The following is a 26,460-nucleotide window of genomic DNA, read 5'->3' as shown; positions in this document are numbered from 1 at the left end:
GATATTTGTGTGTTTATATGGTGTGTAGAAATACTGTAACATCCCATAATTTCCCCACAATATTAAGATAATTACAGATAATTCACCTATGATATCATATCTGTGTATTTTATCGTTCATCGTGTGTGTGCGCTGCATGGCAAAAGCTGAAAAGAAAAAAGAAAAAAAAAAAAAAAGAAAAACGCCCAATAATGGCGGACGCCCCGCCTCCCTCCGTGGGGTTACCATGGCAAACGGCGTCGACGTCACAATGGAAGGAACGCTGTCTATAAGTATTGGAGGGTCCGCGGCGGCTGCTCGCGAGCTCGGATGTGTGTTCTGGAGGAGTGACACGTGCTGAGGAGAAGAAGAAAAAAAAATTAAAAACATAAAAAAAAAAAAAATAACGGCACATCCAGGAGTTTTATTTTATTTTAATATTTTTTACTGTACATATTTTTTAAAGGATTTTTTGTTTGTTTGTTTCTCAATTTTTACTTGAACTGGGAAGAATTACGTCCATATCCTAGCAACCATGGGAAGAGGAGTGAGTATAACGTTCAGTCCTTTGTCTTACTTCACTTTCATGCCTGATATTTGGTGGAAATGAAACTTCGCCATTCAAACAAGTGGTTTTCTTAAACCGATGTTGATGTTGTCACTGAAAGTGGGGGGGTAGGGAGGGAGGGAGGGAGGTAGAGGGTCACATGTGTTAAGATAAAGTCCTTTTTTCTTTCTCAAAATGCCCGCTGAGCTTGCTTGAAAGTACTTTGAGGATTTCCGTGTTTTCATCCCCCCACCCTCCGATAGCACAAGACCCCCCTATTCTCATTTATTGAGGCTGGCAGGGCAAATAACTCCTAAAGAAGTAAGTTTCCATCGCTCACAAAGATGCTTCTCAGTGCCTTCAAACGGCTCTGTGTCCGGTTACATAACGAGATATTGTCAAACGCCAGGACTGTCAAAGTTTTTGCTGGATAACATTGTAGCTGCGACGTTGCAGCTGTGGAAATGAAGCCCGTTTGAACTGAGAAATAACGGTGTGAAATGGCTGCGGGGGGTTATTTCACAGTTCTGCGAGGCTATTTTACTCTGTTTTGAGTCGAAAAGTGCCATTTTCCCCCCCTACTCATGAATCCAGCTTTGTGAAATTTCTGAAGCACGTGAAGTTGTTTTCACCACCACTAAACACTTTCTCCTTCAGGAAATTGAAGCTATTTTGTAACATTTTGCTATTTTGGAGTAGCCCAGCTGTGTATTCTGGGTATAATGGCCAAGCAGTGGGAGGGATATGTTTTAAAAAGTCCGGCCCATTTCTCTCCCCCCACCTCTCCTGGTAGATGTGGAGCTCCTCTGGACCAATTATCTTATCTAAAGTCACCTTTTTTAGGGAAATATCTTGGAGTATATCTGATTTTTAGTGTGCATGGTGATTTAGGAAGAGCATTAAAAAGATGATAACTTCCTGTGTTTTGACTACTACCTTCCCAAGCTTGGATACAGGTCTCTAACTGATGATTATTTTCATTATTCATTATTCATTTGGTCTCTAAAACGTCAGAAAAGTCACATTTTTCTAAAGCACAAGGTGACGTTATTAAGTTCTTGCTTGTTTTGTCCGTCCAACAGTCCAAAACCTGAAGATATTCAATAAATTTCACTGTACAAAAAGGAAAAAGAAGCACATTTTCCAATTTTAGAAGTTTTATAATTATATAAACTGGTTATAAAAGCAAATTAATCGACCGGCCGTTGCAGCTCTTCTTGGATATCCTATCATTAATGGTGAAAATGGCACCACCCTTTGACAGATTATTGATCATGCGCTGAGAACTGATCGTATCACATGTGCGCAGTTTGTTTTTAAACATTGCAATGTGAGATTTGAGGCTCCGTAGAGAGAAATCCATCTTCTATCTTCTCTTCCCCTCCCTGTTCAGCTTCAGTCTACATATACAGACTTCAGATTTGTGATGATTGATTCTTTTTATTTATCCTGTTTTTATTTCTACTGAGAGTATTTCCTTTTTGACAAGTCAGAGGTGATATAAGTACATCCTAAAGGGGCGGTGATGTCAAAAAAAGGAAAGACCTTCCCGGTAGATTCACCATCAGCGCGCTTGTTATTGTTTCCTCTCTTTATTATTATCTTTAGGCATAACACACCTGTTATTTTCCACAAACTTGTGTCGTACGGGATGAAACTGAACCCCGCTGTATGAAATATCAGTCGTCGCCACACCCTGTCATGCTGCGCAGTCGAAACACTCATTATAGATTCAGCCTGCAAGGGATGGAGAGGTGGATGGAGAGAAAGACGGACCGAGAGATCTGGCGGGAGATGTGAAGAAGATCTGTTCATTCAGTCTCCTTCCTTTCCTTTTTCTCCACTGTGCTCATTTAAGATTCTGAAAAATCTTTGCTCGCCCTCACTCAGCTTCTTGGCTGCTGCTGTTTTTTTTTTCTTCTTCTCCCCCTTCCATATGTGATGAAAGCCATGCCCTGCCCCCATCCAACCTCCCTCCAATTCCTCACTGCCTCTTCCTCTTCCTCTCCTCTCCTCCGATACTTTGGCACAGACAAATAGCGAGACTTGGACGAGATAATCGCCACTACAGAACGTTCCCGGTGCGAGCAGAGAGAGAGAGAGGTGGTGGAGGAGGTGGAGGAGGAGGAGGAGGAAGGGTTTAGTTGTAATGGAGAAGAGCACAAGTATGAGAAGAGTCTGGCAGTGATGCAGTTTCCTCTTGTGTTTTGGACTTTGCACCTCCCGTCCTTTTTTTTTTTTTTTTTGCTGGCCTTTTCAGTGTTTTCTCATCACATGCGCAGCACAGTGCAATAAACAGATAGAAAGCAAGTGAGCTGAGAGGAGCTGAGAGGAGGGATTGAAAGAGGGAGGTGGTGGAGGTGGAGGGGGAGGGAGGGGGGGGGGGGTGATATTAAGGGGGAGCCAAGAGGCACCAGTTGCCGCATTGCCACTTTTGGCCAAATTGGCTCTCAGATATGATCGAGAGGCGAGAGAGAAGATGAAAGATCCACCGCAGAGCTCTAAATTAAATTACATTTAAGGAAATAAGCGATCATTTGAATTCCTTTATCATTTTTATCATCAAGATAAATGTAGTTTTTAGGCTTTTGAACTCATGTAACATGAAGCGATGAGACGGAGCGCAGTAACACCTCGCCCCTCGACTGCTGAACTGAGCAGCGACGCAGAGCAGGAATCGGGAGACAGCTGTCGATTTCACAGGACATCAATAGAGGGGAGGGTGGTGGTGGTGGTGGGTGGGGGGGCGGAGGGGGGAGTCCAAGCTAAATATTTAATAATCATATACCTGACTCAACCTTTTGTATCGTTTCTCCTGAACTGCCCGGATTATAAAGTCGGCAGCAATCGAGAAATGACGCCTCATCCCCAAAAACGCTCCCATTGTGATAAAACAGCACTTTTATAGCTCGATGCTGCACTTTAGATGTGACACCTCTTTTAAAATTGAGACACTTAAATGTATCCCAGTATGAGAAAAACATTTCCTTTTTAATTTGTGTCTGTGTCAACAAAAACTTCTCCGCACTTACACAAGTCATTTCTTGGGAATGATCTGCAGAATCTCATCATGTCAGTAGTTTATATTACGTGTCGAGGACGTGAAGATCACGTTATTTAAGGACTCCGGTTTTGCACACCAAGAGAGTGTGGAAGCTAATACATGTAGACCCATTTTGACACAGTGACGGGCAGTTAAACCGATAAATATCACCTGAGATTTAAAGTTGAACATGCATGTGCAGTTTGGAGATTTTGCTCGTTCAAGGTGTATTTCTGCTCTGCTCGTCTCATCTGCTTTAAAACTTCAGGATCCACAAGTTTGTCTGATCATGCATGGTGGTTAAAAAGGAGAAAGATGAAACTATTTCTTTGTTGGCCAGAGATGGCAACATTCGACCTAAAAAAAAAAAAACCATACAAAGATACCCGTCTGTGAGAGAGGTTATTTTTCACGCTGTAAACTGATCTGGCACGTCAGCCCTCGGGCCACTTTTAATCCCAACCAAAGGGGCACCGGACTACACCTTCACATCCATTCTTTACAGTCTGTTTCCCTCTTGTTCTCTCTGTTTGTACCTGTTTTTCCTTCTCTCTGTCCCTCTCTCCCTCTCTCTCTCTCTCTCTCTCTCTCCTGCTCTCTCTCTCTCTCTCTCTCTCTCTCGGAGGATTTAACATTCTTTCCGCTCGGCAGTCAATGTGTATTAACCGGGGCTTTTGTCACACGCCACCCCTTGTCTGTGACAGAACACAGCGTACTCCCTCTCTCCTTCTCTCCTCTCTCTCCTTCTCTCTCTCTTTTCCCTCACTCCATCTCTGACTCCCTCTTAATTCCTTCTCTGGCTCCCCTCCCTCTCATTCTCTCTGTGCTTCCACGTTCTTTCACATGCCATCTCTCGCTCTTGTCTTCGCCTCCTGTTTGGCTAAGCAGCTTGAGCCGCGCGATTTAGTTTCACCGCTCAGCCTGTTGCTCAGCAAAAAAGTGGAACATTAGGAATAACACAGCACCCCGTTCCTCCACGAGGAAATATGTACCCTCATGTCATAAACCAACTCCTGTTGCCCCCTGAATCACTGGACAGTTTGTGCAAAACACGAGGTTGAAAAAAAAAAAAAAAGGCAGGAAGTTTGAATATTTGAGGCAAATATGTGTAACATGCTCAGCTTTTCCCTCTTTTGAGGAAATGATGCAACTTGTAGCTATGGTGTTTTGGCCGGTTAATGACACGGAGGTGTGGCTAAGGCCTGAAAAGTGAAAGGGAGGGAGGAAAAAAAAAAAAAAAAAAGAGCCATTGATTTACTGGTTCATTCATTCGAGTACAGAGCAGCTCCAGGATGCCTGTTGAGCTCTGAACTGAAGTCCTTTTTATTCGCACACATAAAGAGCAACGTTACATCCCGAAAGTCAGTCAGGTATTCACTTTGTGGCGGAAAAAAAAAAGCTGATTTTTCTTTTAAAGATCAGCTTCATTTATCAGGAATGATCTGACAGCCACAGGAAGCTAGTTTCACCTCGCACAAAGCTTTTGAATGAATCCCAATTGCGTGTGTGTGCGTGTGCGTCTTTGCGGAGCGTTTTGACTTAATTAAAGTTGATATTTCTTTTTTTTTTAATTCCCGTTCATGAAAATTTAAGTTTCTTAAAAGCCAGGAGCCGTCTGTCAGGAGCAGGGTGGCATATTGAACGAGACGGAACAAGTTTTATTCTTTTGACCTAGAAAACTAGTAGTTCGGGGGGACAAGATGAGTACTGTAAGTTTCTGGAGCTTTTGATCATATCGCGCAGTCTTCCTCAGCAGATGGAGTTGTCATATGCGGAGGCTGGACCAGGTTTTTCAACTGATTCCCACATGTTTTTGTCATTTAGTGCTTGTGTTGAGGGGGCTCGACGACACCACCTTCGCTTAATGTCTCTGCAAAGTGCATTTATGGGAAGAAATAAAATAAATAAAATACACAACAGAAATGACAGCTACTGGAAGAAAATTTGCATTTTTTTTTTTAGCTGAATGAAGTTCTGCGTCACCCTGCCAGCAGAGAAGTTGTTCGCAAAAGTTCCCTACAAGGAAAGGCATTGATTCATTCGTCCGCTTTTGTCCCCCGATTGGAGAAGGCTGAAAGTTGTTCAGGACGTGGAGGGAGTGTTAAACACGACCCTGTGTAAATTAACACACTTTCTTTTCTCTGCTTAAACAGAAAAAAAGGGAGGAAATGAAAGAATGAAGGAGGAGGAGGAGGAGGAGTGAAGGGGGGGGGGGGGGGGGGGTGACGGGTGACATGGGAAGAAGGAGAGAGAGAAATAGAAGAGGGGGAGGGGTTAAAACACGTGACTGTCCATTCACATATCTCAAGAGGTGTGGCAATAGTCGCCAGTAGCAACCGGGCAAAGTCCCAGCAGTTTGTGTGTGTGTGTGTGTGTGTGTGTCGGCACAGTTGAATGAGCAGCTTGTGTATCTGGCAAAAGACTGTGGCACAAGGAAAGGACTATAAGAATTCAAGTCTGCCTGTAAAAAAAAAAAAAAAAAAAAAGCGTGTGTGTGTGCTTTAAAATATGCAACGGCTTGACCGAATGCTCTCCTCTGATGTTTGTTTGAGCCTCAGGACGTTGGTCTTTCAGGCGAGAGAGAAAAAGGTGTGGGGGTGGTGGGTGGGAGGGGGGGAAGGGGCCTCCTGAAATTCTTGGTTAACTTGTTTTTTTTGTTGTTGTTGTTGTTGTCATTGCGATTGGCAGCAGCTCGTTCATTCAGAAAAGCTTCTCAATGTCCTCCTCCACACAAGTTTCTTTCCTTTCTCCATTTTTTTTTAGTTCGACATCTCTCTCTCTCTCTCTCTCTCTCTCTGTCTGGTTAACTTTCATTCAGTTTGCTCACTGAGGTTTATAACTTCAGTGCGAAGTTTCCCACAAGCTGTTCAGCTGTGTCAAGATCAGCATGAAGGTATTACTGAACTGTACGTCACCGAATGAGGCATTTCAGTCCGTAATCTCCACTAAGACTGTGATCAGGTGAAGCTAATAAACCCTGTAGCCTGCTTGACTGCTTATGAGACAACTTAGAAAAGTTGTTTTTTGCTAATAAATAAGTTGCATGTTGATAGTTTTCCTCCCACGTATCTGTGTAAAAGGCTGAAGAAAGAGTGGTGACGGTCAGCGTCACAGCCGGGTCGAAGTGTCCCGCATGTCCATGGACTTAACAGTCACATGAAAAGATTTCTGAGCCTTTTGTTTGTGTTTTTGATGCAGATTTTATGGCAGTCGTACAAAGCGCCATTGTTCTGTGTCCAGTAGGGCTGTGAGAGAGAGAGAGAAAGAGAGAGAGAGAGAGCGAGCAGTTTGTTAGTCATTATGTTTGTTCTTTTCTCTCTCTGCATCTTTTTAATTTCTGCTTCCCATGACTTCTTCCAGTTGTTCCTCCTTACACTTCACTTATTTTGTCCTTTTTTATATATATATAAATATATCCTCCCCCCCCGGCTTCCTCCACCCTCACCATTGCTGCTTGGGTGATGTTTATGACCTTAAACACTGTTCCTCAAGGTTAGGGTTTACTTTACTATACGTTTCCTGTGTGAGGACAGTTTCTTTCATCTGAAGGACAACCCTATATAAAAAAATGCACACACAAAACAATAAAAAGCCTGTATGAAAAAAAAGAGTCCACTGTGATGCCTTCAGTTCAAAAAACAGCAAATACTCACAATTAAGAAGTTGAAACCAGAGGATGTTTTCAATTCATTTGAGCTGCAACAGTTGTTTTCATTATCAATGAATCTGACGACTATTTTCTTGATTAATTGATTAGTTGTTAGTAGTGCTGCAACTGGCGATTTATTTTTATAATCATTTAATCTGTCAAAGATATTCAGTTTACTTTCATAGAAGGCTACACAAGCCAGAAAATATTCACATTTGAGAAGCTGGAATCAGAGACTTTGGACCTTTTGTCTTAAAAAGTGACTCAAAACGATTATTTGATTATAAAAATAGTTGGTGATTAATTTTCTGTCAATTGATTAATTGACTAATGGAAGCAGCTCTAATTAGGCATAAAAAGTGTCAGTGTAGCATCTCTTAATCTCTAATGTTGTCAAATCAGAATCAGAAAATAATGTAGTTGTGATAAACTGAAAATCAACAGCTTATCAATACTCCAGTATCCAGTAGAGGTTTGTTTTGACTTGTGTCATATCATGTCCATGTCTGGCTCCAGTTCTGTGGCAGAACAGTGTGGTACAGATAAATATCGTGATATGAGTGGATGATGTGGTATCACTGGAAAAGCTGTGTTTTCACATCACGATAACCAAAATCAACACATCTCAGTCTCGAATTTCATTAGAAGTCAATAAGTTGCTACTAAAGAATATCACCAGGAAGTGGTTTGGTGGTTGGTGCATTCATGTCTGCACAACATCCCCCACAGGTCTCTGTGCAGCTTATTTGAGTGAGTAATGGTATCACTCATGACTAACAAGACTTCAACAAGGTGACTGGTTGTGTGGCCTTGTTAGTTATGAGTAAACGGGGCTCTCCCTGCTCTGTACACAGGTGTTATACTGGGAATTACCGTGTGCAACCACCAAACTCCTTCCACTAAGAAGAATAGTGAAAGGGTCAAGTTGTTTTGTGCAAGCAGCTGCAACAGACTGAGAGTAGAGCGAGGGAAATGTAAAGTAAGTGTAGGTGTTGTGGCTTTAATTATACTAACTTGCACTAAATACAGAACTAAAACTGAACAGTGTTCGGAGAGATACTGTAGGTCAAAGTGGACACATGACATCATCATCATCGTGAAGTAGTCGTCTGATTGGTTAAGCTTTAGTTTCACTTCCCAACACTACCGCTACCAGGAAATAAAGTTCCTCTATAGAGACTCGAGTAGCTTGAGTGTGACATTGAAAATAAGATTTCAATGTCACTTTGAAGTAAAGGAGAAACTTGCCAGAGAACAAAAACTTTGGCTGTGGAGTGAAAAAAAACAGTCGGCCGCACTGTGAGACTGAGCTCAGCCGGGTAACTTGAGTTTTCAATTTGCTGCGTCTTCTGAGGAAGACACGAGGGACCGTGCAGCAGCTCGGCTCTGTCAGATGTAAACAACTCCTCGTCTAATGCAGGAGCAGCAGCGGTTTCAGCTGAGACACTTGACTATCTGTGAAATGGGTTAACATTTTTATTCTGGCATTTCCTCGCTCTCTGTTCACTTCCATGAGATGCTTGAGATATGTGGATCTTACATATATACAGACCAACGAGCTAGCTTTTCTGTTAGCTCTAGCGTTGTTTAATTGCTGTTATATAGTTTTCAGAAACTATAAAAGCCATAATACACTTTGTGGCTTTTTATATCTGGATTCATGAGCACCTAAGACAGGTGACGTAACTTTAAATTGTGTAAAATGCTTTAATTTTGAATTAATAAATGTCAGAAAATGGTGGAAGATGATGATTTGTTTCTCAGAGTTTAAGATTACACACTCAAATTGTTTTGTTTTTGTCTGATCAACAGTCCAAAACCCCCAAAATATTCAGTTGAAGTCATATTAAGACAAAGGAAACCAGCAAATGGTCACATTTAACAAGCTGGAACCAGATATCTTGATAAACTTTCTGTCAGATCGATTAATTGACTAACTGTATCTAATCCTGGATGACAAACAGAAAAAAATCTTCCATTCTTTAACATCCAGTAACCCTGATGTTAGAGATAGTCATAGAAACTGTAAACTAGACACTGAAGTCTGGTTTAAAAACATCAGATTATACTATCTGAATCAAGGTGTTAATTAAAAGATATCTGGATTTGACAACCTTTAACATATTCTGACAGATCTTTAACAACTGAACATAGAAACCAGTGCGTACAATTAAACAGACTAGCCAGGAAAACCACAGTTTGAGTTATGTGTCTAAAGCCAGATGGCCTCTAGGGGCCCTCGGGGGTCCAGAGGCTAAGATCTGGCCTCAGTGATCCAGAACTATGGCTCAGTGTTTTCCCAGCTTAGCCGGCCAGGGGGGCTGGAGCAACAATAACAAACATGTGCTGGGATCACACACTCTGCTCTGGTGACTCCCTGGGAAACTTCTAAAGGCTAAAGCGCCAGGAAAAAAAAACCCCCACAATATTAGTTAGCATATTTCCACGACTGAGAAAGCGTGCAGGATGTCCATATTTGGTTGCATTTTTTTTTTTTTGTCCAAAATATCGCCTTCAAAAAAAGGGGGGTTTTCAAAATGGCTGCTGCACACTGTGGTGTTGGCACGCAGACAAACGGCTCATTAGTAGTCAATCGCCTCTCTGCTTCTCCGCTAACATGCGAACACCTCTGATCCCTGTACAACGCTTAATTATAGATGAGCCTTAACTGCTAATAAGTGTCGGCTTCTAGTGTTACAATCTCCTGTTACCTACCTGAAGGCTTCACTTTCTCAACCTCACAGTGATTCGCACACACACACACACACGCTACATATTTATCACTTGTTAAGTGATGCAGGTAGCGGTCCCTGCAGCGTGTATACGGTACATAATCACAGGTTGGCTGTCGTCTTATAGATTAATATAGATAAAACACAGTAATATCATACATTTCTAACCAGATGGAAACGTCCCATACTGCCACAAAGAGGTCCTGCTTATGGTTTTGCAACACAACACTCCCATAAAACCATCTTTGGAGTCATCATCCTTATTTAGGGCACCAACGGATGTTTTTATCCTTATAATAATAATAAATGCAACGGCTGCATTTACCATCTGGATAGAATAAAATCTGGGTGTGGCATCTATGAACAAAGCGCTGGTGGCAGCTCACCTTTATACCTGCAGCAGGACAGCAGACAGGATGGAGACGTTTAATGCCATCGCCACACGGGCTCAGCAAACAATTTTACGTTGGGTAAGAGATGATAGAAATCCCTTTTTTACTGCTGTGATTTGCTGTATTCTCAGTGCTTTTTTTGGAGTGTGTGATCAGTATTCACATTCGTTTGGTAAGCTAGTAAAAAAGGCTTTTTAAATTTCAGTCCAGCACCTCTCCTTCTACTCTCTCCTTCTTTCCTTCTATCTCACCTTCTCTCTCTCTCTCTTTCTCTGTGTTTTTCACACCCTCTGGCTCACATCCGTCTAGAAGACGCCAATCTTTAGCTCAGGCCTTTGTCGCTCTGTCAACTACAGTGGCCGCTGATAATGAGAGCGTGGAAGAGACAGCGGAGAGAAAGGGACGGAGGGAGAGGCTGTCACTCTGTGCCGAAGTGCCGGAGCCGATCTTGCGATGGGGAGGGAGGGAGGGAGGGGGGGATGTCAAGTGAGAGACAAGTTGCGCAAATTAAGGACAGTTCTGTACCTGAAGCCAAAGTTACATGATTCTGCCAGATCCAAACAAAATTAAATTCTTTGCTCCCTAAAGCCAGAACTGCACAGTTTAAAATCAACAAACTGTGTGTTCCCAAAGTGTGATTACCAGTAAATGCCTCCAGTCTGGTTCATTGTTCCACTCCGGGGTGCTTCGTTTTGTAAGGTTATGTTTAGGAAAGCTGTTATCAAATGAATAAAGCTTTGTTTATTTCTGCCTCAGACAGTGAAGCCTTATATCGGAAATATGTTGGGTATTAAACAAGTGAAATGTGTTTTTTTTTTTTTTGCCCAGCAGCCTAATCTGTTTTACCATGCGCGAAAAAGCCCTTATCTCCTGATTGACCAGAAACCAGCGGACACTTGCTCCGCCCTGAGGTTTCACAGTCACTCATTGTCACTGTCGAGCTTCACTGATCCTTCGATCTCTTCTTGTTTCAATGTGTAAAATGTGCTGTAAGTTGCAAAATATACTGCTGATCAGTGAAAACTTGAAATTAGTGATCACGGGTTTGAAGGATTAAGAGATTATTAATATCACTTACAGATGTATTACTCAGGATTAATACTCAATAATCAAAATACACACACATAAAAAAAAACACGAGTCGAGTTCGAGTCTAATTGTCAGAATCACAAAGTTAAACTGAAACAGATGGATGATAGTTTATGAAAAGCTACACTTGCAATACGCTCAAAAGACTGAAAATCCTGAAAAAGTGGATCCCTGTGGAGTTGTGTTTGCAGTGACAGATGGCACTGGTGTCCATAAAGCCAAGATCTAAGACTGGTTTCACTCAGCGGTCATCTGACGAGGCTTTTGATATCACGACCTGACTGCACGTGACAGGTTTTCTCAGGGTCTGTCTGGTAAACTCTGTGGCAGTTTGTCTCCCCAGTTTAGGCCACAGTTTTCTCTGTGTTTACTCTTATATGGTCACATGGAGTCTTTTAAAAATATGCACCATGACAAAATGTCTTGTGGCATTTTGAGTCATCATCATCATCAGACAGCTCATGTTGCATCAGAAACACCTCATAGTCAGTGTGTTACTCATGCCTGCTCTCATGTCTGAACTCACCGATTAACTATTTGTATTTCATGTTAGGTAGTTCAAATTCTGTGACATCAGACATACCGTAGTTTGTTTTCTAATCTTTGCTTTTAAGATAACAAGGTCATTTTTCCATCATCAGGCCCCTAAAAGCACTCAAATGAATCAGATTGACTCTGACATTTTTCTAATTTATTATATTTGTGCCAGTTTGAGGCTGTAATACACACTGGCTGAGCTTTTTATTGCTTTAAACACACAAATGTCAGAAATATCACCTGTTTAAACTGCCAAGTACGCCTCCACCCAAAGCACTAAGAAAAATGAGCAACATTTAGAGATAATGGAGCGTTTTGCTAAAGATTATGGTGAACATTTTGTCATTATAGTGATAAGACAGGACATTTAAGGGGCGACAGAGGATCTTTAGCTCCAAAGTATCTATAATCACACTTTGTTGCCTGCAAAGTGCTCTACAAAGTGCTATCAGAGTCAAAAATATGTGAAAATGAGAAACATCGCTAACCAGCTCATTGCCTGTGACCGGAGTTGGCACAACAACAAGTGAAGCACATTTCTGACCCTTCGGGTTGCACATTTTTGAAAGAAGCCCTTGTACTTTCGCTGCTACATTTTGTCCCAGTTGCCAGTCTCCATCTCTGCTGACGGCGGTGTTGCTCATCTACTGATAATCATCCACAACTCAGCAGCGTGATGATGGTAGGTTAGTTTGAGCTGTTGGAACACCTGTTTTCTGAAGTTACTAACATTATCCTTTCTCGTTGTGTTTCCAGGAAGGACGTGAGCAGTATGAGTTGGCTGCGACCTCGGAGCAGGGAGGTAAGAAGAAGTCGAAGGGGAAGAAGAAAGAAAAGGATATGGATGAATTAAAGAAGGAAGTGGATATGGTGAGTGTCTCAGCACTCTCTCCGACGACCTCTTTCTCTGATTGTAGCTTAATTTGACTGCTTTCAATGTGAGCCCCATCCTCTCTGTCATTATAGTTTCTTTCTTCTCTCTTCTCTTCATGTCATCTCTCAAACTAAAAATAACTAAATCCAAGTAATTACAGGCTTGTACAGTTTTTTATTGATTGTTAAATTAGTCTTAAAATCAATCATTTTCTCCTTATCTCTGCCAAATATTCTTTTCTTTTTTTCCCACCCGCTCTTACTTCCTCTCTCCCTTCCTTTCATGCTCATCTTTCATCCATTAATTGCTCTCTGACCATCATCCTTCCTCTCGCTTATTTTCCCCTTTTCCTCCCTCCTCCTTTTATTTTTTTTGCTTTCTTCTTCCTTCCCTGCTGCATCTTTTGTTGGCTCCTCATTTATTCATTCTTCTCCCCAAACTGCAAGTGTTTTCATTGTGGTAGTTCTACCTTCTTAAAACTGAAAGGTCAGCGCACAATGAGTCGTAAATGTTACTGGTTTTTGGCATTTTGAACACACGTACAGTAAATACACACACACACACACACACACACACACACATGTGCGCACAGACATAAACACTGGACTGATTCTTCTTTTCTTTGTGTCCTTGCAGGATGATCACAAGCTGACCCTGGATGAGCTCAATCGCAAATACGGAACAGACCTCAGCAACGTGAGTGTGTGTGTGTGAGACAGAGAGAGAGAGGAAAATGGGCTCTATTTTGTGTCTACCTATGTGTGTGTGTGTCCATTTTTAAGTGTGTTATAGCTGAGGTGTGTCTCACCTGCAGCTGCCTGTCATTTAAAAGTCAAATTCTCTAAACTCTGCTATGATCATAATGTAACATTGAAGAGTATTCAATCAAACTGTCCATATTTATCATGGAGAGCAGATAAATATCAAACATCAGCAGCATGCCGGCTGCTGTTTGCAATTAACTTCCATTTTTCTCTCCAGTCTGACAGTATTAGGTTAAATCTCGGTTTCAAGTCGATGAATGTTTAATGCGGAGCGGATGAGATGAATGAAACAGAGGAGTTTGTTTATATTTAAAAAGAGGATGAAATCTTTCTTCACATCATGAAGGAAGTGTCACTGAGTATGTGTGTGATCAGCAACCACAGGCTCAGCTCTCCCAAGGTTTATTAAACAGACTGGGAGAGGAGGAGGAGGCTGAGGAGGAGGAGGAGGAAGGTTGCAATGAGAAAGAGATGGAGACAAAGGGAGGAGGGACACTTTTTTTTTTTTTTTTTTTTTTCTCATCTCAGTGTTTGTTTATTGCTGAACACTTCAAGGGAAGTGCTTTTTCGAGTACTGAAAAGAGATCAAAATCCAAATATTTTTTCGGCTTTACAAAAACTTATTGAAAAATTGGCCGGGCGAGCTTTGGTACGACAATGTGCAGGTTTTTAGGTCATCCATCTACATCAGCTCACATGCTGACGATGACATCACGGTCACTATGAATAATGTAAACTATTGTAGCTGATGTTCAACACACAGAAGTAAATGCTAAATGAACAACATATTGCCTTCTGTTAAAGTAAGGCTTCATGCTTGCCATATTAAATGTACATTAGTGTCAAAAATCACATTTTAACGCCACCTAAGGTGTGATACGAATGATTCGGCTCTTCGATGCGGTCGCACCTTTGCGTGTGTCGAACCGTGCAGAATCCATGACCGTCTTTTCTTCAATCACCCATGCACACACACACTCTAACTAGCCCTCTCTCCTCATGCAAATGTGCTCCTGGTCATGCAGGAAAGATCAAGGAGAATAGTTAATCAGTGCCTCTAAACTAGGGTCTCCGAGCTCTGCGTGTGTGTGCATGCATGCGTGTGCAGCAGCTGTGAATAATTTATTAGCTGCAGAAGCCCCTCTGCCCTGATTTCATATGATCCCATTTTCTCTTCCCCTTCACCGTCACGTCTCCACTTTTTCAGCGTCCCCCTTCCCCTCAGTCTTCTTCCTCTGACTCGCTGATGAAGAAACTGGCCCTGTTTTTCTGTTGATGCTGTGTTGCTAGGCAACAAGTAGCACCTACAATCCCCCCTGGACATAAATGTGCCAGTGAGTTTGTGTGTGTGGTCGGCTTAATAAAGCTTAAAAACATCACGAGGTATAAGATATTTATTAAAAAAAGATGTGGTTGAATATCCTACACCCAACACGTGGCAAGTTTATCACCAAGTTGAACTGAATCTAATTTTTCTCACCATTTTCAGGGTTTGACTAGTGCGAAGGCAGCTGAGATTCTGGCCCGCGATGGGCCAAACGCCCTCACTCCTCCTCCCACCACCCCAGAGTGGGTCAAGTTCTGTAAACAGGTAACAGCAGCTTTCTTTTAACTTTTATACTTTTAAAACAAAGCCATGCACAAATTGAGAAAAGCTCTCAAACAAAAAGTCACACCTGTTCTGCTTTCATTTAGATGTTTGGTGGTTTCTCCATGCTTCTCTGGACCGGAGCTATCCTCTGTTTCCTGGCCTATGGTATCCAGGCTGCTATGGAGGATGAGCCCGCAAATGATAACGTAAGAAAAAGCATCTTGTTTTCCAATATGAGATTCAAACTTATCATACCTCGTGGAGATCTAAATGTCACGTTTCAACCTTCACAGTTGTACCTGGGTGTCGTGCTTTCTGCTGTCGTCATCATCACTGGTTGCTTCTCCTACTACCAAGAGGCTAAGAGCTCCAAGATCATGGACTCCTTCAAAAACTTGGTCCCACAGGTAGAAATTGTCACCCTGTCAACTCAAGGTCTTTCCCACTTTGTCTCACAAAAACAATGCAGCCCTCTTGACTTCAGAATCTCATTAGCTGTGTTAAATAATTTGGAGTTTCATTGTCATAAAGAAAAATAGTCTTTGAATACAGGGCATGGAAGCAGAGGCAGATGAAACATAAAGAAATAAAAGCCATCAGTGTCACTTTCTCCTTTTGTCTTACATAAGTGTCTCTGTCTCTGTCATGTCCGTCTCGTAGCAAGCCCTGGTTGTCCGTGACGGTGAGAAGAAGAGCATCAATGCTGAGGAAGTGGTGGTTGGGGATTTAGTGGAGGTGAAAGGTGGAGACAGGATCCCCGCTGATCTGCGAATCATCTCTGCCCACGGCTGCAAGGTGGGTGCTCTCGACACAGGACTCTTTTTCTGTTTAGGACCCATATTTAAGGAATTTAACCTTTACTTCTTGAATTTAATGTTTATGATGTTTGATTACCTTTTAAACATCATCCTTGAAGTATATGTGACCCATTTTGGGTCCTGAACCAAACTCAAGACTGAGGAGCAATACATGACCCAATTATGCCCCGTGTTTTTTCATTAACCTCTGCATCATTCATTGTTATATGTTCTCACCTACCTCTGCATCATTTAGCACTTGCTCCATTATAGACCCAAAGAGTACCATTTGACCCAGAGGTGCTATCTTCCCCTCAGTAGCTGTTTTTAACCACAGAGTGAATTACCAGTTTAGGGGAAAGTTAGTTTTCCTCCCATAGAAGGCAACTTTGTTTTCCATCTTGCTCAGTTTATCTTGTATTCCTCCTCCCTAAGGTGGATGTTTGCCACATTGTTTTCCCCTTTTTTCCCTCATCAATCACAGTCTTATGTTTTATTTCTCAGGTGGACAACTCCTCTCTGACCGGTGAATCAGAGCCCCAGACTCGTACTCCCGACTTCTCCAACGAGAACCCACTGGAGACCAGGAACATTGCTTTCTTCTCCACCAACTGTGTTGAAGGTATAATGACAGGATACATTCTTTTCTTGAGGGACAGTGCTCCTCTTTGGGAAAAAAAATGGAGCTGTTTTTCAACAAAAATGGAACAAAAAATTGACTGCAGGGTTTCTAAACTTGATGGAACGATACACTGATCTTTGTCGCTCTTATTAAATGAGAATACAGTGAAATGTATATTTGTTCAACCTTCCCGACAGGAACTGCCCGTGGTATCGTGATCAGCACTGGAGACCGTACCGTCATGGGCCGTATCGCTACACTTGCCTCTGGACTTGAAGTTGGACGCACCCCCATCTCCATCGAGATCGAGCATTTCATCCACATCATCACTGGCGTGGCCGTCTTCCTGGGCGTGTCCTTCTTCATTCTCTCTCTCATTCTTGGATACTCCTGGCTGGAGGCCGTCATCTTCCTCATCGGTATCATTGTCGCCAATGTGCCAGAAGGTCTCCTGGCTACTGTCACTGTGAGTCCTGATGTCCCTTTTGTCTTTGAGGTCCACTTGTGGATCAAAAAGGGAAGATTTGTTTGATTGATTTGATGACTAAAGCAACTGTGCTTCCATCTCTAGGTGTGTCTGACTCTGACTGCTAAGCGTATGGCCAAGAAGAACTGCTTGGTGAAGAACTTGGAAGCTGTCGAGACCCTGGGCTCCACCTCCACCATCTGCTCAGACAAGACCGGCACCCTGACCCAGAACAGAATGACCGTTGCTCACATGTGGTTCGACAACCAGATCCACGAGGCTGACACCACCGAGAACCAGAGCGGAACCTCCTTCGACAGGAGCTCGGCCACCTGGGCTGCCCTGGCCAGAATCGCCGGACTCTGCAACCGCGCCGTCTTCCTGGCAGAGCAGAGTGGCCTTCCCATCCTGAAGGTATGTTTTTATTCCTTCCCCTGCAACTGACTTCCCCTCTTTTTCTGTTTACTTGAATTAATAACACCAAATATGAAGGCATCCTCAAGACAATGAGTCTCAGAGCAGGACAAGAGGTTTTTCACATAAATTGTGCAGTGTCATCGGGGAAATAATTAGCTTGTACAACTAAAACCAAAAGCCTGTATCATCTTTTTATCCTTTGTCCAACAAAAGAAAGCTTTTTTTGCTCTTCTCAACATTTATTTTATGAGCTCATTATGTGGGAGGAATTTAGAAGAGCTGTGCTGCTGAATTCTCTTCTTCCCTATTGTTCTTTTTCCGTTTATTTATTTCACTTTTATTCCCAGTAATGCCAGTACCTTTTCAGGTGTACTTCATATATGTTGCTCATTTAACTGTTTGTTCAAACCTGATGGAGGACCAGAGACTGAAACATGGTGTGTAAATTTGTCTAATGACCACAGGGATCAATATTTTAACTCAGAGTGAAGTCATATTAAACTACAGAAGCAACACTTGGGCCAGTTGTTAATTATTTTGGATCTGATATGTCAGACATCCTCCACTGAGATGTTTCTACAGGGTTGTTTTCCAGCTTATATCACTCCCTGGAGTGTACAAACACACATGTTGCAACTACATCATTATGCCTAACCCCCTCCCCAAAACACGCACAAACACACACACCCAGATGTACGCATGTCTATTGGCTCCTTGGAGCCTAGTCTCTGGTTTCCACCCTGTGTTAATAACCTGAGTGTGTTATTCACCTGTAAATGTCTGGCTGGCATCATGGCGCTAATTACCAGTTAATTCTTTCTCACTGCTCATTATTTTCCCCTCAGTCACTGTTACAAGACTGACAGGAGGGTAAACATGGGCTTGGTTTTTATCAAGGCTAGTGATTATGTTTGGGTGGGTAGAGGAGTGGGGGGTGGAAATCTATAAAATTAGCATTTTTCTTTCATGGACAGCTTCCCAAATGGATCACTCCTGCTTCTTATTTTTTCCATTGTAGACACAGAGCCCTGTATTTCATTTTACAAGGCATTGAAGGCTTAGAAAATGGTTAGGAGAAAGAGCCCACTCTCTGACAAAACCAGCTGAAATGTTTGCTATCATGGCTTATGACTGGTGCACTTTGTGTGTTTGATTTATAAGTGATTATTGTTCTTCTCTCTCCCTTCTTCCTCCTCCAGAGAGATGTGGCTGGTGACGCCTCTGAGTCGGCTCTGCTGAAGTGTATTGAGCTGTGCTGCGGATCAGTCCAGGAAATGAGAGATAAAACCCCCAAAATTTCTGAAATCCCATTCAACTCCACAAACAAGTACCAGGTATTGAAAATGGCTGGCTTGCAACGTCATGTCCAATATTTTTGGAGTCATTAGCCTATGGAAACAAGCTGTTTTTACGTCTTTGGGTGCCACTACAGAAACACTCCAATATCCTGTGAATTCTTACATTTTCAGAAAGTGTCATTAGCTTTCTGAAATATGAGATGTCAGGTTATTCCCTCCTCATGTTGACAGTAAATCAACAATGTTTAAATGATCTTGGTAAAGGACACTTAGGAGAAACTGAGCCTTAGTTAGAAAAGATCCTTGTGTGACCTTGTTTAGGAACAATTTAAATATTTGCTAATTGTTAAAAATAAAGTCATTGTACAGAAGCTGACCTGAATTTTTAGTAATTTATTTTCAGTTTATCGTAATTTACTCGCCTCTCTTGATACAAAGTCGAAAGTTGAAAATAAACTTACAAAGCACATATTGAGGCCTGAAAGCTCAAACTGACCTTTATCATCTCCTATGTGCTCCTAGCTTTCCATTCACAAGAATTCTGGAAAGGAAGGAGAGACCAAGCATCTGCTGGTCATGAAAGGTGCCCCAGAGAGGATTTTGGACCGCTGCTCCTCCATCATGATCCAGGGCAAAGAGCAGCCGCTGGATGATGAGATGAAAGATGCTTTCCAGAACGCTTACCTGGAACTGGGAGGTCTGGGAGAGAGAGTACTGGGTAAGGATGGACAGCTGATGGGAATTCTTTGCCCAGTGTCGTGGGCACTGTGTGGCCTGAGAGAGTTTGTGTAGTTTAAGGAGTCGTAGATTGTGATGGCATAATGGTCAATTGAATATGAGCCAAAAAGACTCCACAGGAGATCACTTCCTAAACTGCTTTTTGTCTGGTATTACATTAAGGTTTCTGCCATTTCAACCTGCCTGACGACCAGTTCCCAGAGGGCTTTGCTTTTGACACTGACGAGGTGAACTTCCCCACTGAGAACCTGTGCTTCATTGGCCTCATGTCCATGATCGACCCTCCTCGTGCTGCTGTGCCCGATGCTGTCGGCAAATGTAGGAGCGCTGGAATCAAGGTATGCCATTGAAGCCACTATGAAACTATTAAGTAAACATAAAGCCAAGAGTATGTGCAGATTTATGCACATCAAGTGGGCTAATTACTAGTAAATCTCGATAATGATTATAAAAGTGACAATGTATTGGAATTTGAATTTTGAATATGGTATTCAGACGTTGAATGAATCTTCCGCTTTGATTTGTCACTCATCAGTGCAAACATTCCCTCTTTTAGGTAATCATGGTAACAGGTGATCATCCAATCACAGCTAAGGCCATTGCAAAGGGTGTGGGCATCATCTCCGAAGGCAACGAGACTGTTGAGGACATTGCAGCACGTCTGAACATCCCAATCAACGAAGTCAACCCAAGGTATTGACTGCACTGAGAAAGCGGAGTACCCCAAGGTCTTGTACTGGGCCCCATTTTATAACCCAAGACTATAGCTATAGTTACATGTTTTTTTCATCATCATGAGGTTAATTTGTAATATAATTACCATTTGGATCTGCAGAGAACCACATAGCTATCTGTCTGGGTGTGTATATGTCTGTGTGAATGAGTTAAAGTGACCAAATGTCTCTCTGTTCCCTCCAGAGATGCTAAGGCCTGTGTAGTCCACGGCGGAGACCTGAAGGATCTGTCCGCAGAGCAACTTGATGACATCCTGAAGTACCACACTGAGATTGTTTTCGCCAGAACTTCCCCACAGCAGAAACTGATCATTGTGGAGGGCTGCCAGAGACAGGTAAAAAACAAAATAGATGAGGTGTGTGTGTGTGTGTTTTCTGCTTTCATAAGCCTCTGCAGTGTTTCTATTGTTGTTTTACAGTTTAGCAAACACAGCGTGCGCCTGAGCCTTATCATGTAAATGCATGAGTGAATGTTTGATATTCCTATCCTCCAATTCTTATTTATGATTATTGCTTTTGTCTGATTACTAAGTTAGGCAGAATAATCAAGCATAACATCTGTCAAGCTGTGAGCTCATCCATACACATGAATATTCATGAGTGCATCAGTAGACAGATTGTTTTTTATGTTGTGTGAACTTTGACTTCGGATTTATTTATTTAAATGTTTTTATTAGTTGTCATCTAATCAAGGGAAACTACAAACATTTTTTTTCTGATAGTGTCAGTTTCATCTATTGTCCTTCTTAATTAGTAATTACTGTAGTTTCTGTAGCTGTTTATGTTTTGTTGTTGTTTGTTTTATTTTGTAATGTGATTCTTATGTGCTGCAGAACAGGAACCTGCTGTAGACCAGTTTTAACTTAGTCAGGACAGTTTAAATGCTAAATTAGTTTTTAACTAACTAAACTTTTCCTGTATAATAATAATAATAATAAATACAAATAAGAAATTGAAGACAATTCTGGGTATTTCGTCAAAATAACTCACTGAAAATAACCCTATTTTCAGGTTTTTTGCCTTTTATTTGACAGTGTAGAGACAGGAAGCTAGGGAGAGAGAGGGGTTATGCACAGGGATCTACTTGCAACACTGGTCCCCGGCCGGGAGTGAAACTGTGGACATATTGGTTATGTGGTATGCGCCTTAACCATTAAGCCACCAGGGTACCCCAAAATAACCAAATTTAGTAAAAATTTGTGGTAGGTCTCCTATCAAATTCACAAGTCAGTAGAGATGTGCTGTCATTTGTGACCCAAGCACAGCAGGAAGTCTGTCAGAAAGTTGCAGAACCAATTAACATAAAACATTCCAGTAGGTCCTTTAGGAGTAGGAGGGCTATTATTGATGACTTGTTATTGACATTTCATTTTATAAGCTTCCATCCAATTCAGTCTCAGTAAATCAGCCTCCTAGTCCTGTTTTGCCATGATACTTCCATCTTACTAATTAGGTTACATTATACAAATGTGTCCAATTTAGTTTGTCAGCAGTAAAAGAAGTGAATCCATGCTTAAAGGTGCACAGATTTGCTGCATCCGGTGGAGGTGCATTATGGTCCTTGTAGTTAACTGATGCTCATTTGGTGAGTGGCAGCGATAAAATTTTGAAATCGATATTTCTGAGAACTGCCAGCTTCATTCTTCTTTAATAAATCTACAAAAAAATGTACATGTTGAGCTGTTTATTTACTTAATAAAGAACCATAAATCTTAAAATTACGCTTTTAACGTCTAAAATTAATGTGACAGATAAATATTTAAAACAGTAACTTTTATCTTTCAAGGAAATCCCACTGGCCCTTCATCTGTAGCTGGTGTGCAGTACATCCTCTGATCACCTTTCCTTCCAAGTATTCACATTTTTACCCAGAATACAAGTTTCTAGACTCATCACACCTGTCTCTTATTCACTTTTATCCCACATCTGTACTGTCAAATAAAGCAGAATTGCCCTGAAACCTTTAAAATTAAAAAAAAAGAAAGAAAATCTGTGTGAAGATGGAAATGTCACTCAACACCAAGAATGGTGACACCTGTTGCCTCCAGCGGATCTATCTCTTAAAAACACACCAATCAGTTTGACTTCTCATCTCAGCTGCAGTCAAACATTTGCTTTGCTGAGAAAATGTGACATTCTTCGCTCCTCTTTGTTTTTGTACAAAAATAGATTTTATAGATATTGCTGTCCTTTTTTTTTTTTTTTAAGAATGTCTTTCCCACTAAATCAACACTTTCCTCTTCCCCTCTCTCCGCAGGGAGCCATTGTGGCTGTGACCGGTGATGGTGTGAACGACTCTCCTGCTCTGAAGAAGGCCGACATCGGTGTTGCCATGGGAATCGCTGGATCTGACGTCTCCAAGCAGGCCGCTGACATGATCCTGCTGGACGACAACTTTGCCTCCATCGTTACAGGAGTGGAAGAAGGTAAAGCTTTCTTTCATTTCAGAAATGCAGACTACAGCAAGCATCATTGTAACTGCCCAAATGTCACAATATTAATTTCTTCTTCTTGTCATAAATTACTTTGTCAGGCCGTCTGATCTTTGACAACTTGAAGAAATCCATTGCTTACACTCTGACCAGTAACATCCCTGAGATTACCCCCTTCCTCCTCTTCATCATCGCCAACATCCCTCTGCCCCTGGGAACCGTCACCATCCTCTGTATCGACCTGGGAACTGACATGGTGAGAATCAGAGAATTTCAGCCTCTCTTTGTATTCCTAAAGTTTGGCAATTTTAAAAAATGGTGTGAGAAAGATTAAAAAATCAAGTCAGTTACTAACTTAATCCTCTTAGCAACACATCTATTCTGCTCTTTGGGAGGAGTGACTACAAAGCTATGAAGAAATAGCTTACTTTTTTAAGTCCATGTGTCGTGTCCTGTCTCCCAGGTCCCTGCCATCTCCCTGGCTTATGAAGCAGCTGAGAGTGACATCATGAAGAGACAGCCAAGAAACCCCAAAACAGACAAACTGGTGAACGAGAGGCTCATCAGCATAGCCTACGGACAGATCGGTAAACAGACACTTGTTTCAAGTTGTACGAGTTTGGAAGTTATTTCTTGGTAGATTTTTTTTCCGGCAAGGCAGATCAGTATCCGGGTGGTCTGAGATAACCAGAAGAGCGGCATGCACCAGAAATAGGCTCGCACTGATAGAGAACTGGAGCGTGTGTGTGTGAGTGATGATAGACCAGTGCCTCAGGCTTTTGATTTTTCCCTCTTCGGTAATGAAGCCAAGAATAGGTTCGACCCCCCCCCCCGAGTGTCCTAAACTACCTTATGAGAGCAGAATTAAAGCAAACAAAACTGCACTAAATCTGTGGTACTCATAATTCCAATGGGGATATTTTTATGTTGAGGCATTTCCGTTGCCCTTTTAAGATAATCTAAGAATAAATTCATTGTCATGGTTGGACATTTTTCTTCTAAAACTGTACTCAAGCCACTGGCTGAGCTTTACATAATTTTGACGAGTCTGTACTTGTGAATTAAAAGACTTTTAAGGGTTTGGATTTAGGGATCCTAGCATCCTTTTGATAAAATTCTGTTAGTTTGTAAAAATAATGCATCTCTGCATCTTTGCCAAAATTTGTAAAATCTCTGTGGTTTATTCATCTCATGGCTGAAAGACCAATAAATAATTTTCATTCTGTTTAAGGCTCAATTGCTCAAAAGACCAAACTAATCCAATGACAAATGGTTCAGTCCCCAAAATCCCCCAAAAGACTGATTAATCAAATTTACTGACTCAGTCATTCACTTTCTCATTTGGCAAGACCAGTTTGTTTACTTAATCACTTATTGATCCCTGTTTTTAATCTCAAATTCTAACAAATTAACTGCATTTTTTAATCATTTATTATAAGTTTATAGAGTATACTGTATTTGATGTTTTAAATTGTTCATAGTTTGGTGTCAGTTTTCTTAACTTAATGGCGACTAATGACAGAAGTCTGATGCGTCTCTTTCCTGCAGGTATGATCCAGGCGCTGGCAGGTTTCTTCACCTACTTCGTGATCCTTGCTGAAAACGGCTTCCTGCCCTCCACCCTGCTGGGCATCAGAGTGTCCTGGGATAACAAATACGTTAACGACCTTGAGGACAGCTATGGACAGCAGTGGGTCAGTTAACAGTCATTCTAAAACTGAGCATTTTACAAATTCCACTGCTGCTTCTGGTTTGGCCGTCACCATCTGGTATAAACTGTTCCGATATGTGTGTTCCTTGTCAGACTTATGAGCAGAGAAAGATCGTGGAGTTCACCTGCCACACAGCCTTCTTCGTCAGCATCGTCATCGTCCAGTGGGCCGATCTGATCATCTGTAAGACCAGGAGGAACTCTGTCTTCCAACAGGGCATGAAGTGAGTACAAAAAAACCACACCAGTATCATCTGAGCGGTGGATGTTTCATCATAACTCTCTCCTCAGCTGCCATCCTTTCTCTACATTGCACTAGCTGTTGTGCTTTTCTAGGAAGAACTCCAGTTGACTATTTTAAGTACAAAACAACATGAACTGTATTTAAAAGGCACTTCAGACTGCAGTTTTCATCAGTGCCTTGGCTGAGCATCAGAAGTATATATAAAAAAGAAAAAAAAAACTGGCACCAAGATGATAAACTAGTTAGCTATTTTCAGTCACTTGAACATGGGATGATGAAAGAACTTGCTTAAATGCTCTCATGTCTCTTTCAGGAACAAGATCCTGATCTTCGGGCTGTTCGAGGAGACCGCCCTGGCTGCTTTCCTCTCCTACTGCCCCGGCATGGACGTCGCCCTCAGAATGTACCCTCTCAAGTGAGTCCAATGCACAAACTTCACCTCACATTCCACCAATAAGCCATGCACATATCTGTTTGACTGTTGCTCCATCCAGGCCCGGGGGCACTGGATCAGTTTCTCATTTCTTTTTGTGTGTGTGTGTGTGTGTTTTTCAGGCCCAACTGGTGGTTCTGCGCCTTCCCCTACTCCCTGCTCATCTTTATCTATGATGAAATCCGTAAGCTGATCCTCAGACGCAGCCCAGGAGGTGAGCCCAGTATCCATGCTTTGATTATCTTGTATTTTCCTACCTCTCTCACCCTCTGCTCCTCTTGTTTTTCTGCCTCTTTCTCCATCTCTGCTCCTCTTGTTTTTCTGCCTCTTTCTCCATCTCTGCTCCTCTTGTTTTTCTTCTCCACTTCCATTCTCTGCCTTGAGGAGATTTATAAGCTCGAGTGAGGGCGGAGAAACTCTCTCTTTTCAATCTTCCCTGTCATCCTTCAGTGTCAGTACATGCTTTAGAATCGAGTATAAATATCACATTTACCCTACAGAGAAAGGCCGAATCCAAGAAGTTGTCTCTAAATCTAGTGTATGTTTGTTTTCTCTCCCTGTGTGTCCAGGTTGGGTGGAACGGGAGACCTACTATTAAAGACCCGTCAGCCTGTCAGTCCAGTCAGCTCGCATCTTCTCCTCCACTCCCGTCTTTGCATGAATATTGTCTTGCTGCTCGGAATAAAATTTTAACCTCTGTGAAGAAAAAAAAAAAATGGAACTTGTTTTTATATTAGGGAATGCTTGATACTACTATTAGACAAATACTGAGATGGAACGTGCTGATGATGCTGATGATGATGTTGATAAATGATAATGCTAATAATGACATGAACACTGAACATTGACATGACTATGCGTGCCTTGTTTCTGAAACAGGACCAATTTTATACATGTTTTTAACAGTTATAAACGTTCAATAAAAATGCGCTCGAGTCAGGTCCCACAGACGTTTCCTGTCTTCATTTATTGTGTGACTGTGTGTCCTGTAACTGAATGACCAAAAATATATAATAAATATATGATCTTACACATGTATAAGGTGGTATTTTATCACTTTTTACATCTTATAATAATTGCATTTCCTTTTTAAAGTACAGTTTTTTCATAAAATTATGTATTAAGTGCCAACACTGTGAACGAAATCTGCTCAAGTATGACCACATGTGCCAAGCTAATATTTGCAAGGACTTCATTTAGATTTTTCTGGGTTTTTTTGTGTTTATTCATGTTAATATTTGGGATACTTCTGTTTAGTTTATCCTGGTTCTTCATGTTAATATTTGGAATACTTTTATGCTTCATTTACCCTGAATAAGGCAACTTCTGGCTTGAAAATGGGAAGCTGCAGTAATTTCACAAATATGCAGA

General features: G+C 41.7%; 1 protein-coding gene across 2 annotated transcripts; it reads left to right on the top strand.

Annotated features, from left to right (window-relative positions):
* The first annotated feature begins 286 nt into the window (after nucleotides 1-286).
* On the top strand, nucleotides 287-26,035 carry LOC121891653 (sodium/potassium-transporting ATPase subunit alpha-1). Of its 2 annotated transcripts, none has more exons than XM_042404167.1 (23): nucleotides 287-526; nucleotides 12,725-12,838; nucleotides 13,479-13,538; nucleotides 15,096-15,197; nucleotides 15,302-15,403; nucleotides 15,491-15,604; nucleotides 15,858-15,992; nucleotides 16,499-16,616; nucleotides 16,814-17,082; nucleotides 17,188-17,496; nucleotides 18,699-18,833; nucleotides 19,320-19,515; nucleotides 19,698-19,873; nucleotides 20,092-20,228; nucleotides 20,454-20,604; nucleotides 22,527-22,695; nucleotides 22,803-22,957; nucleotides 23,165-23,288; nucleotides 24,250-24,395; nucleotides 24,506-24,636; nucleotides 24,970-25,071; nucleotides 25,212-25,303; nucleotides 25,659-26,035. In XM_042404167.1, the coding sequence occupies exons 1-23, from the start codon at nucleotides 515-517 to the stop codon at nucleotides 25,685-25,687; spliced, it is 3,078 nt and encodes a 1,025-aa protein (XP_042260101.1). In that variant the 5' UTR covers nucleotides 287-514; the 3' UTR covers nucleotides 25,688-26,035. The 2 variants fall into 2 exon arrangements, with proteins under 2 accessions (XP_042260101.1, XP_042260102.1); XM_042404168.1 differs by lacking the exon at nucleotides 287-526 and adding an exon at nucleotides 12,580-12,650.
* The last annotated feature ends 425 nt before the right edge of the window (nucleotides 26,036-26,460 follow it).

This window comes from Thunnus maccoyii, chromosome 24, assembly GCF_910596095.1.
Source record: "Thunnus maccoyii chromosome 24, fThuMac1.1, whole genome shotgun sequence".
Classification (NCBI taxonomy): domain Eukaryota; kingdom Metazoa; phylum Chordata; class Actinopteri; order Scombriformes; family Scombridae; genus Thunnus; species Thunnus maccoyii.
This window is presented reverse-complemented; position numbering and strand designations above follow the sequence as displayed.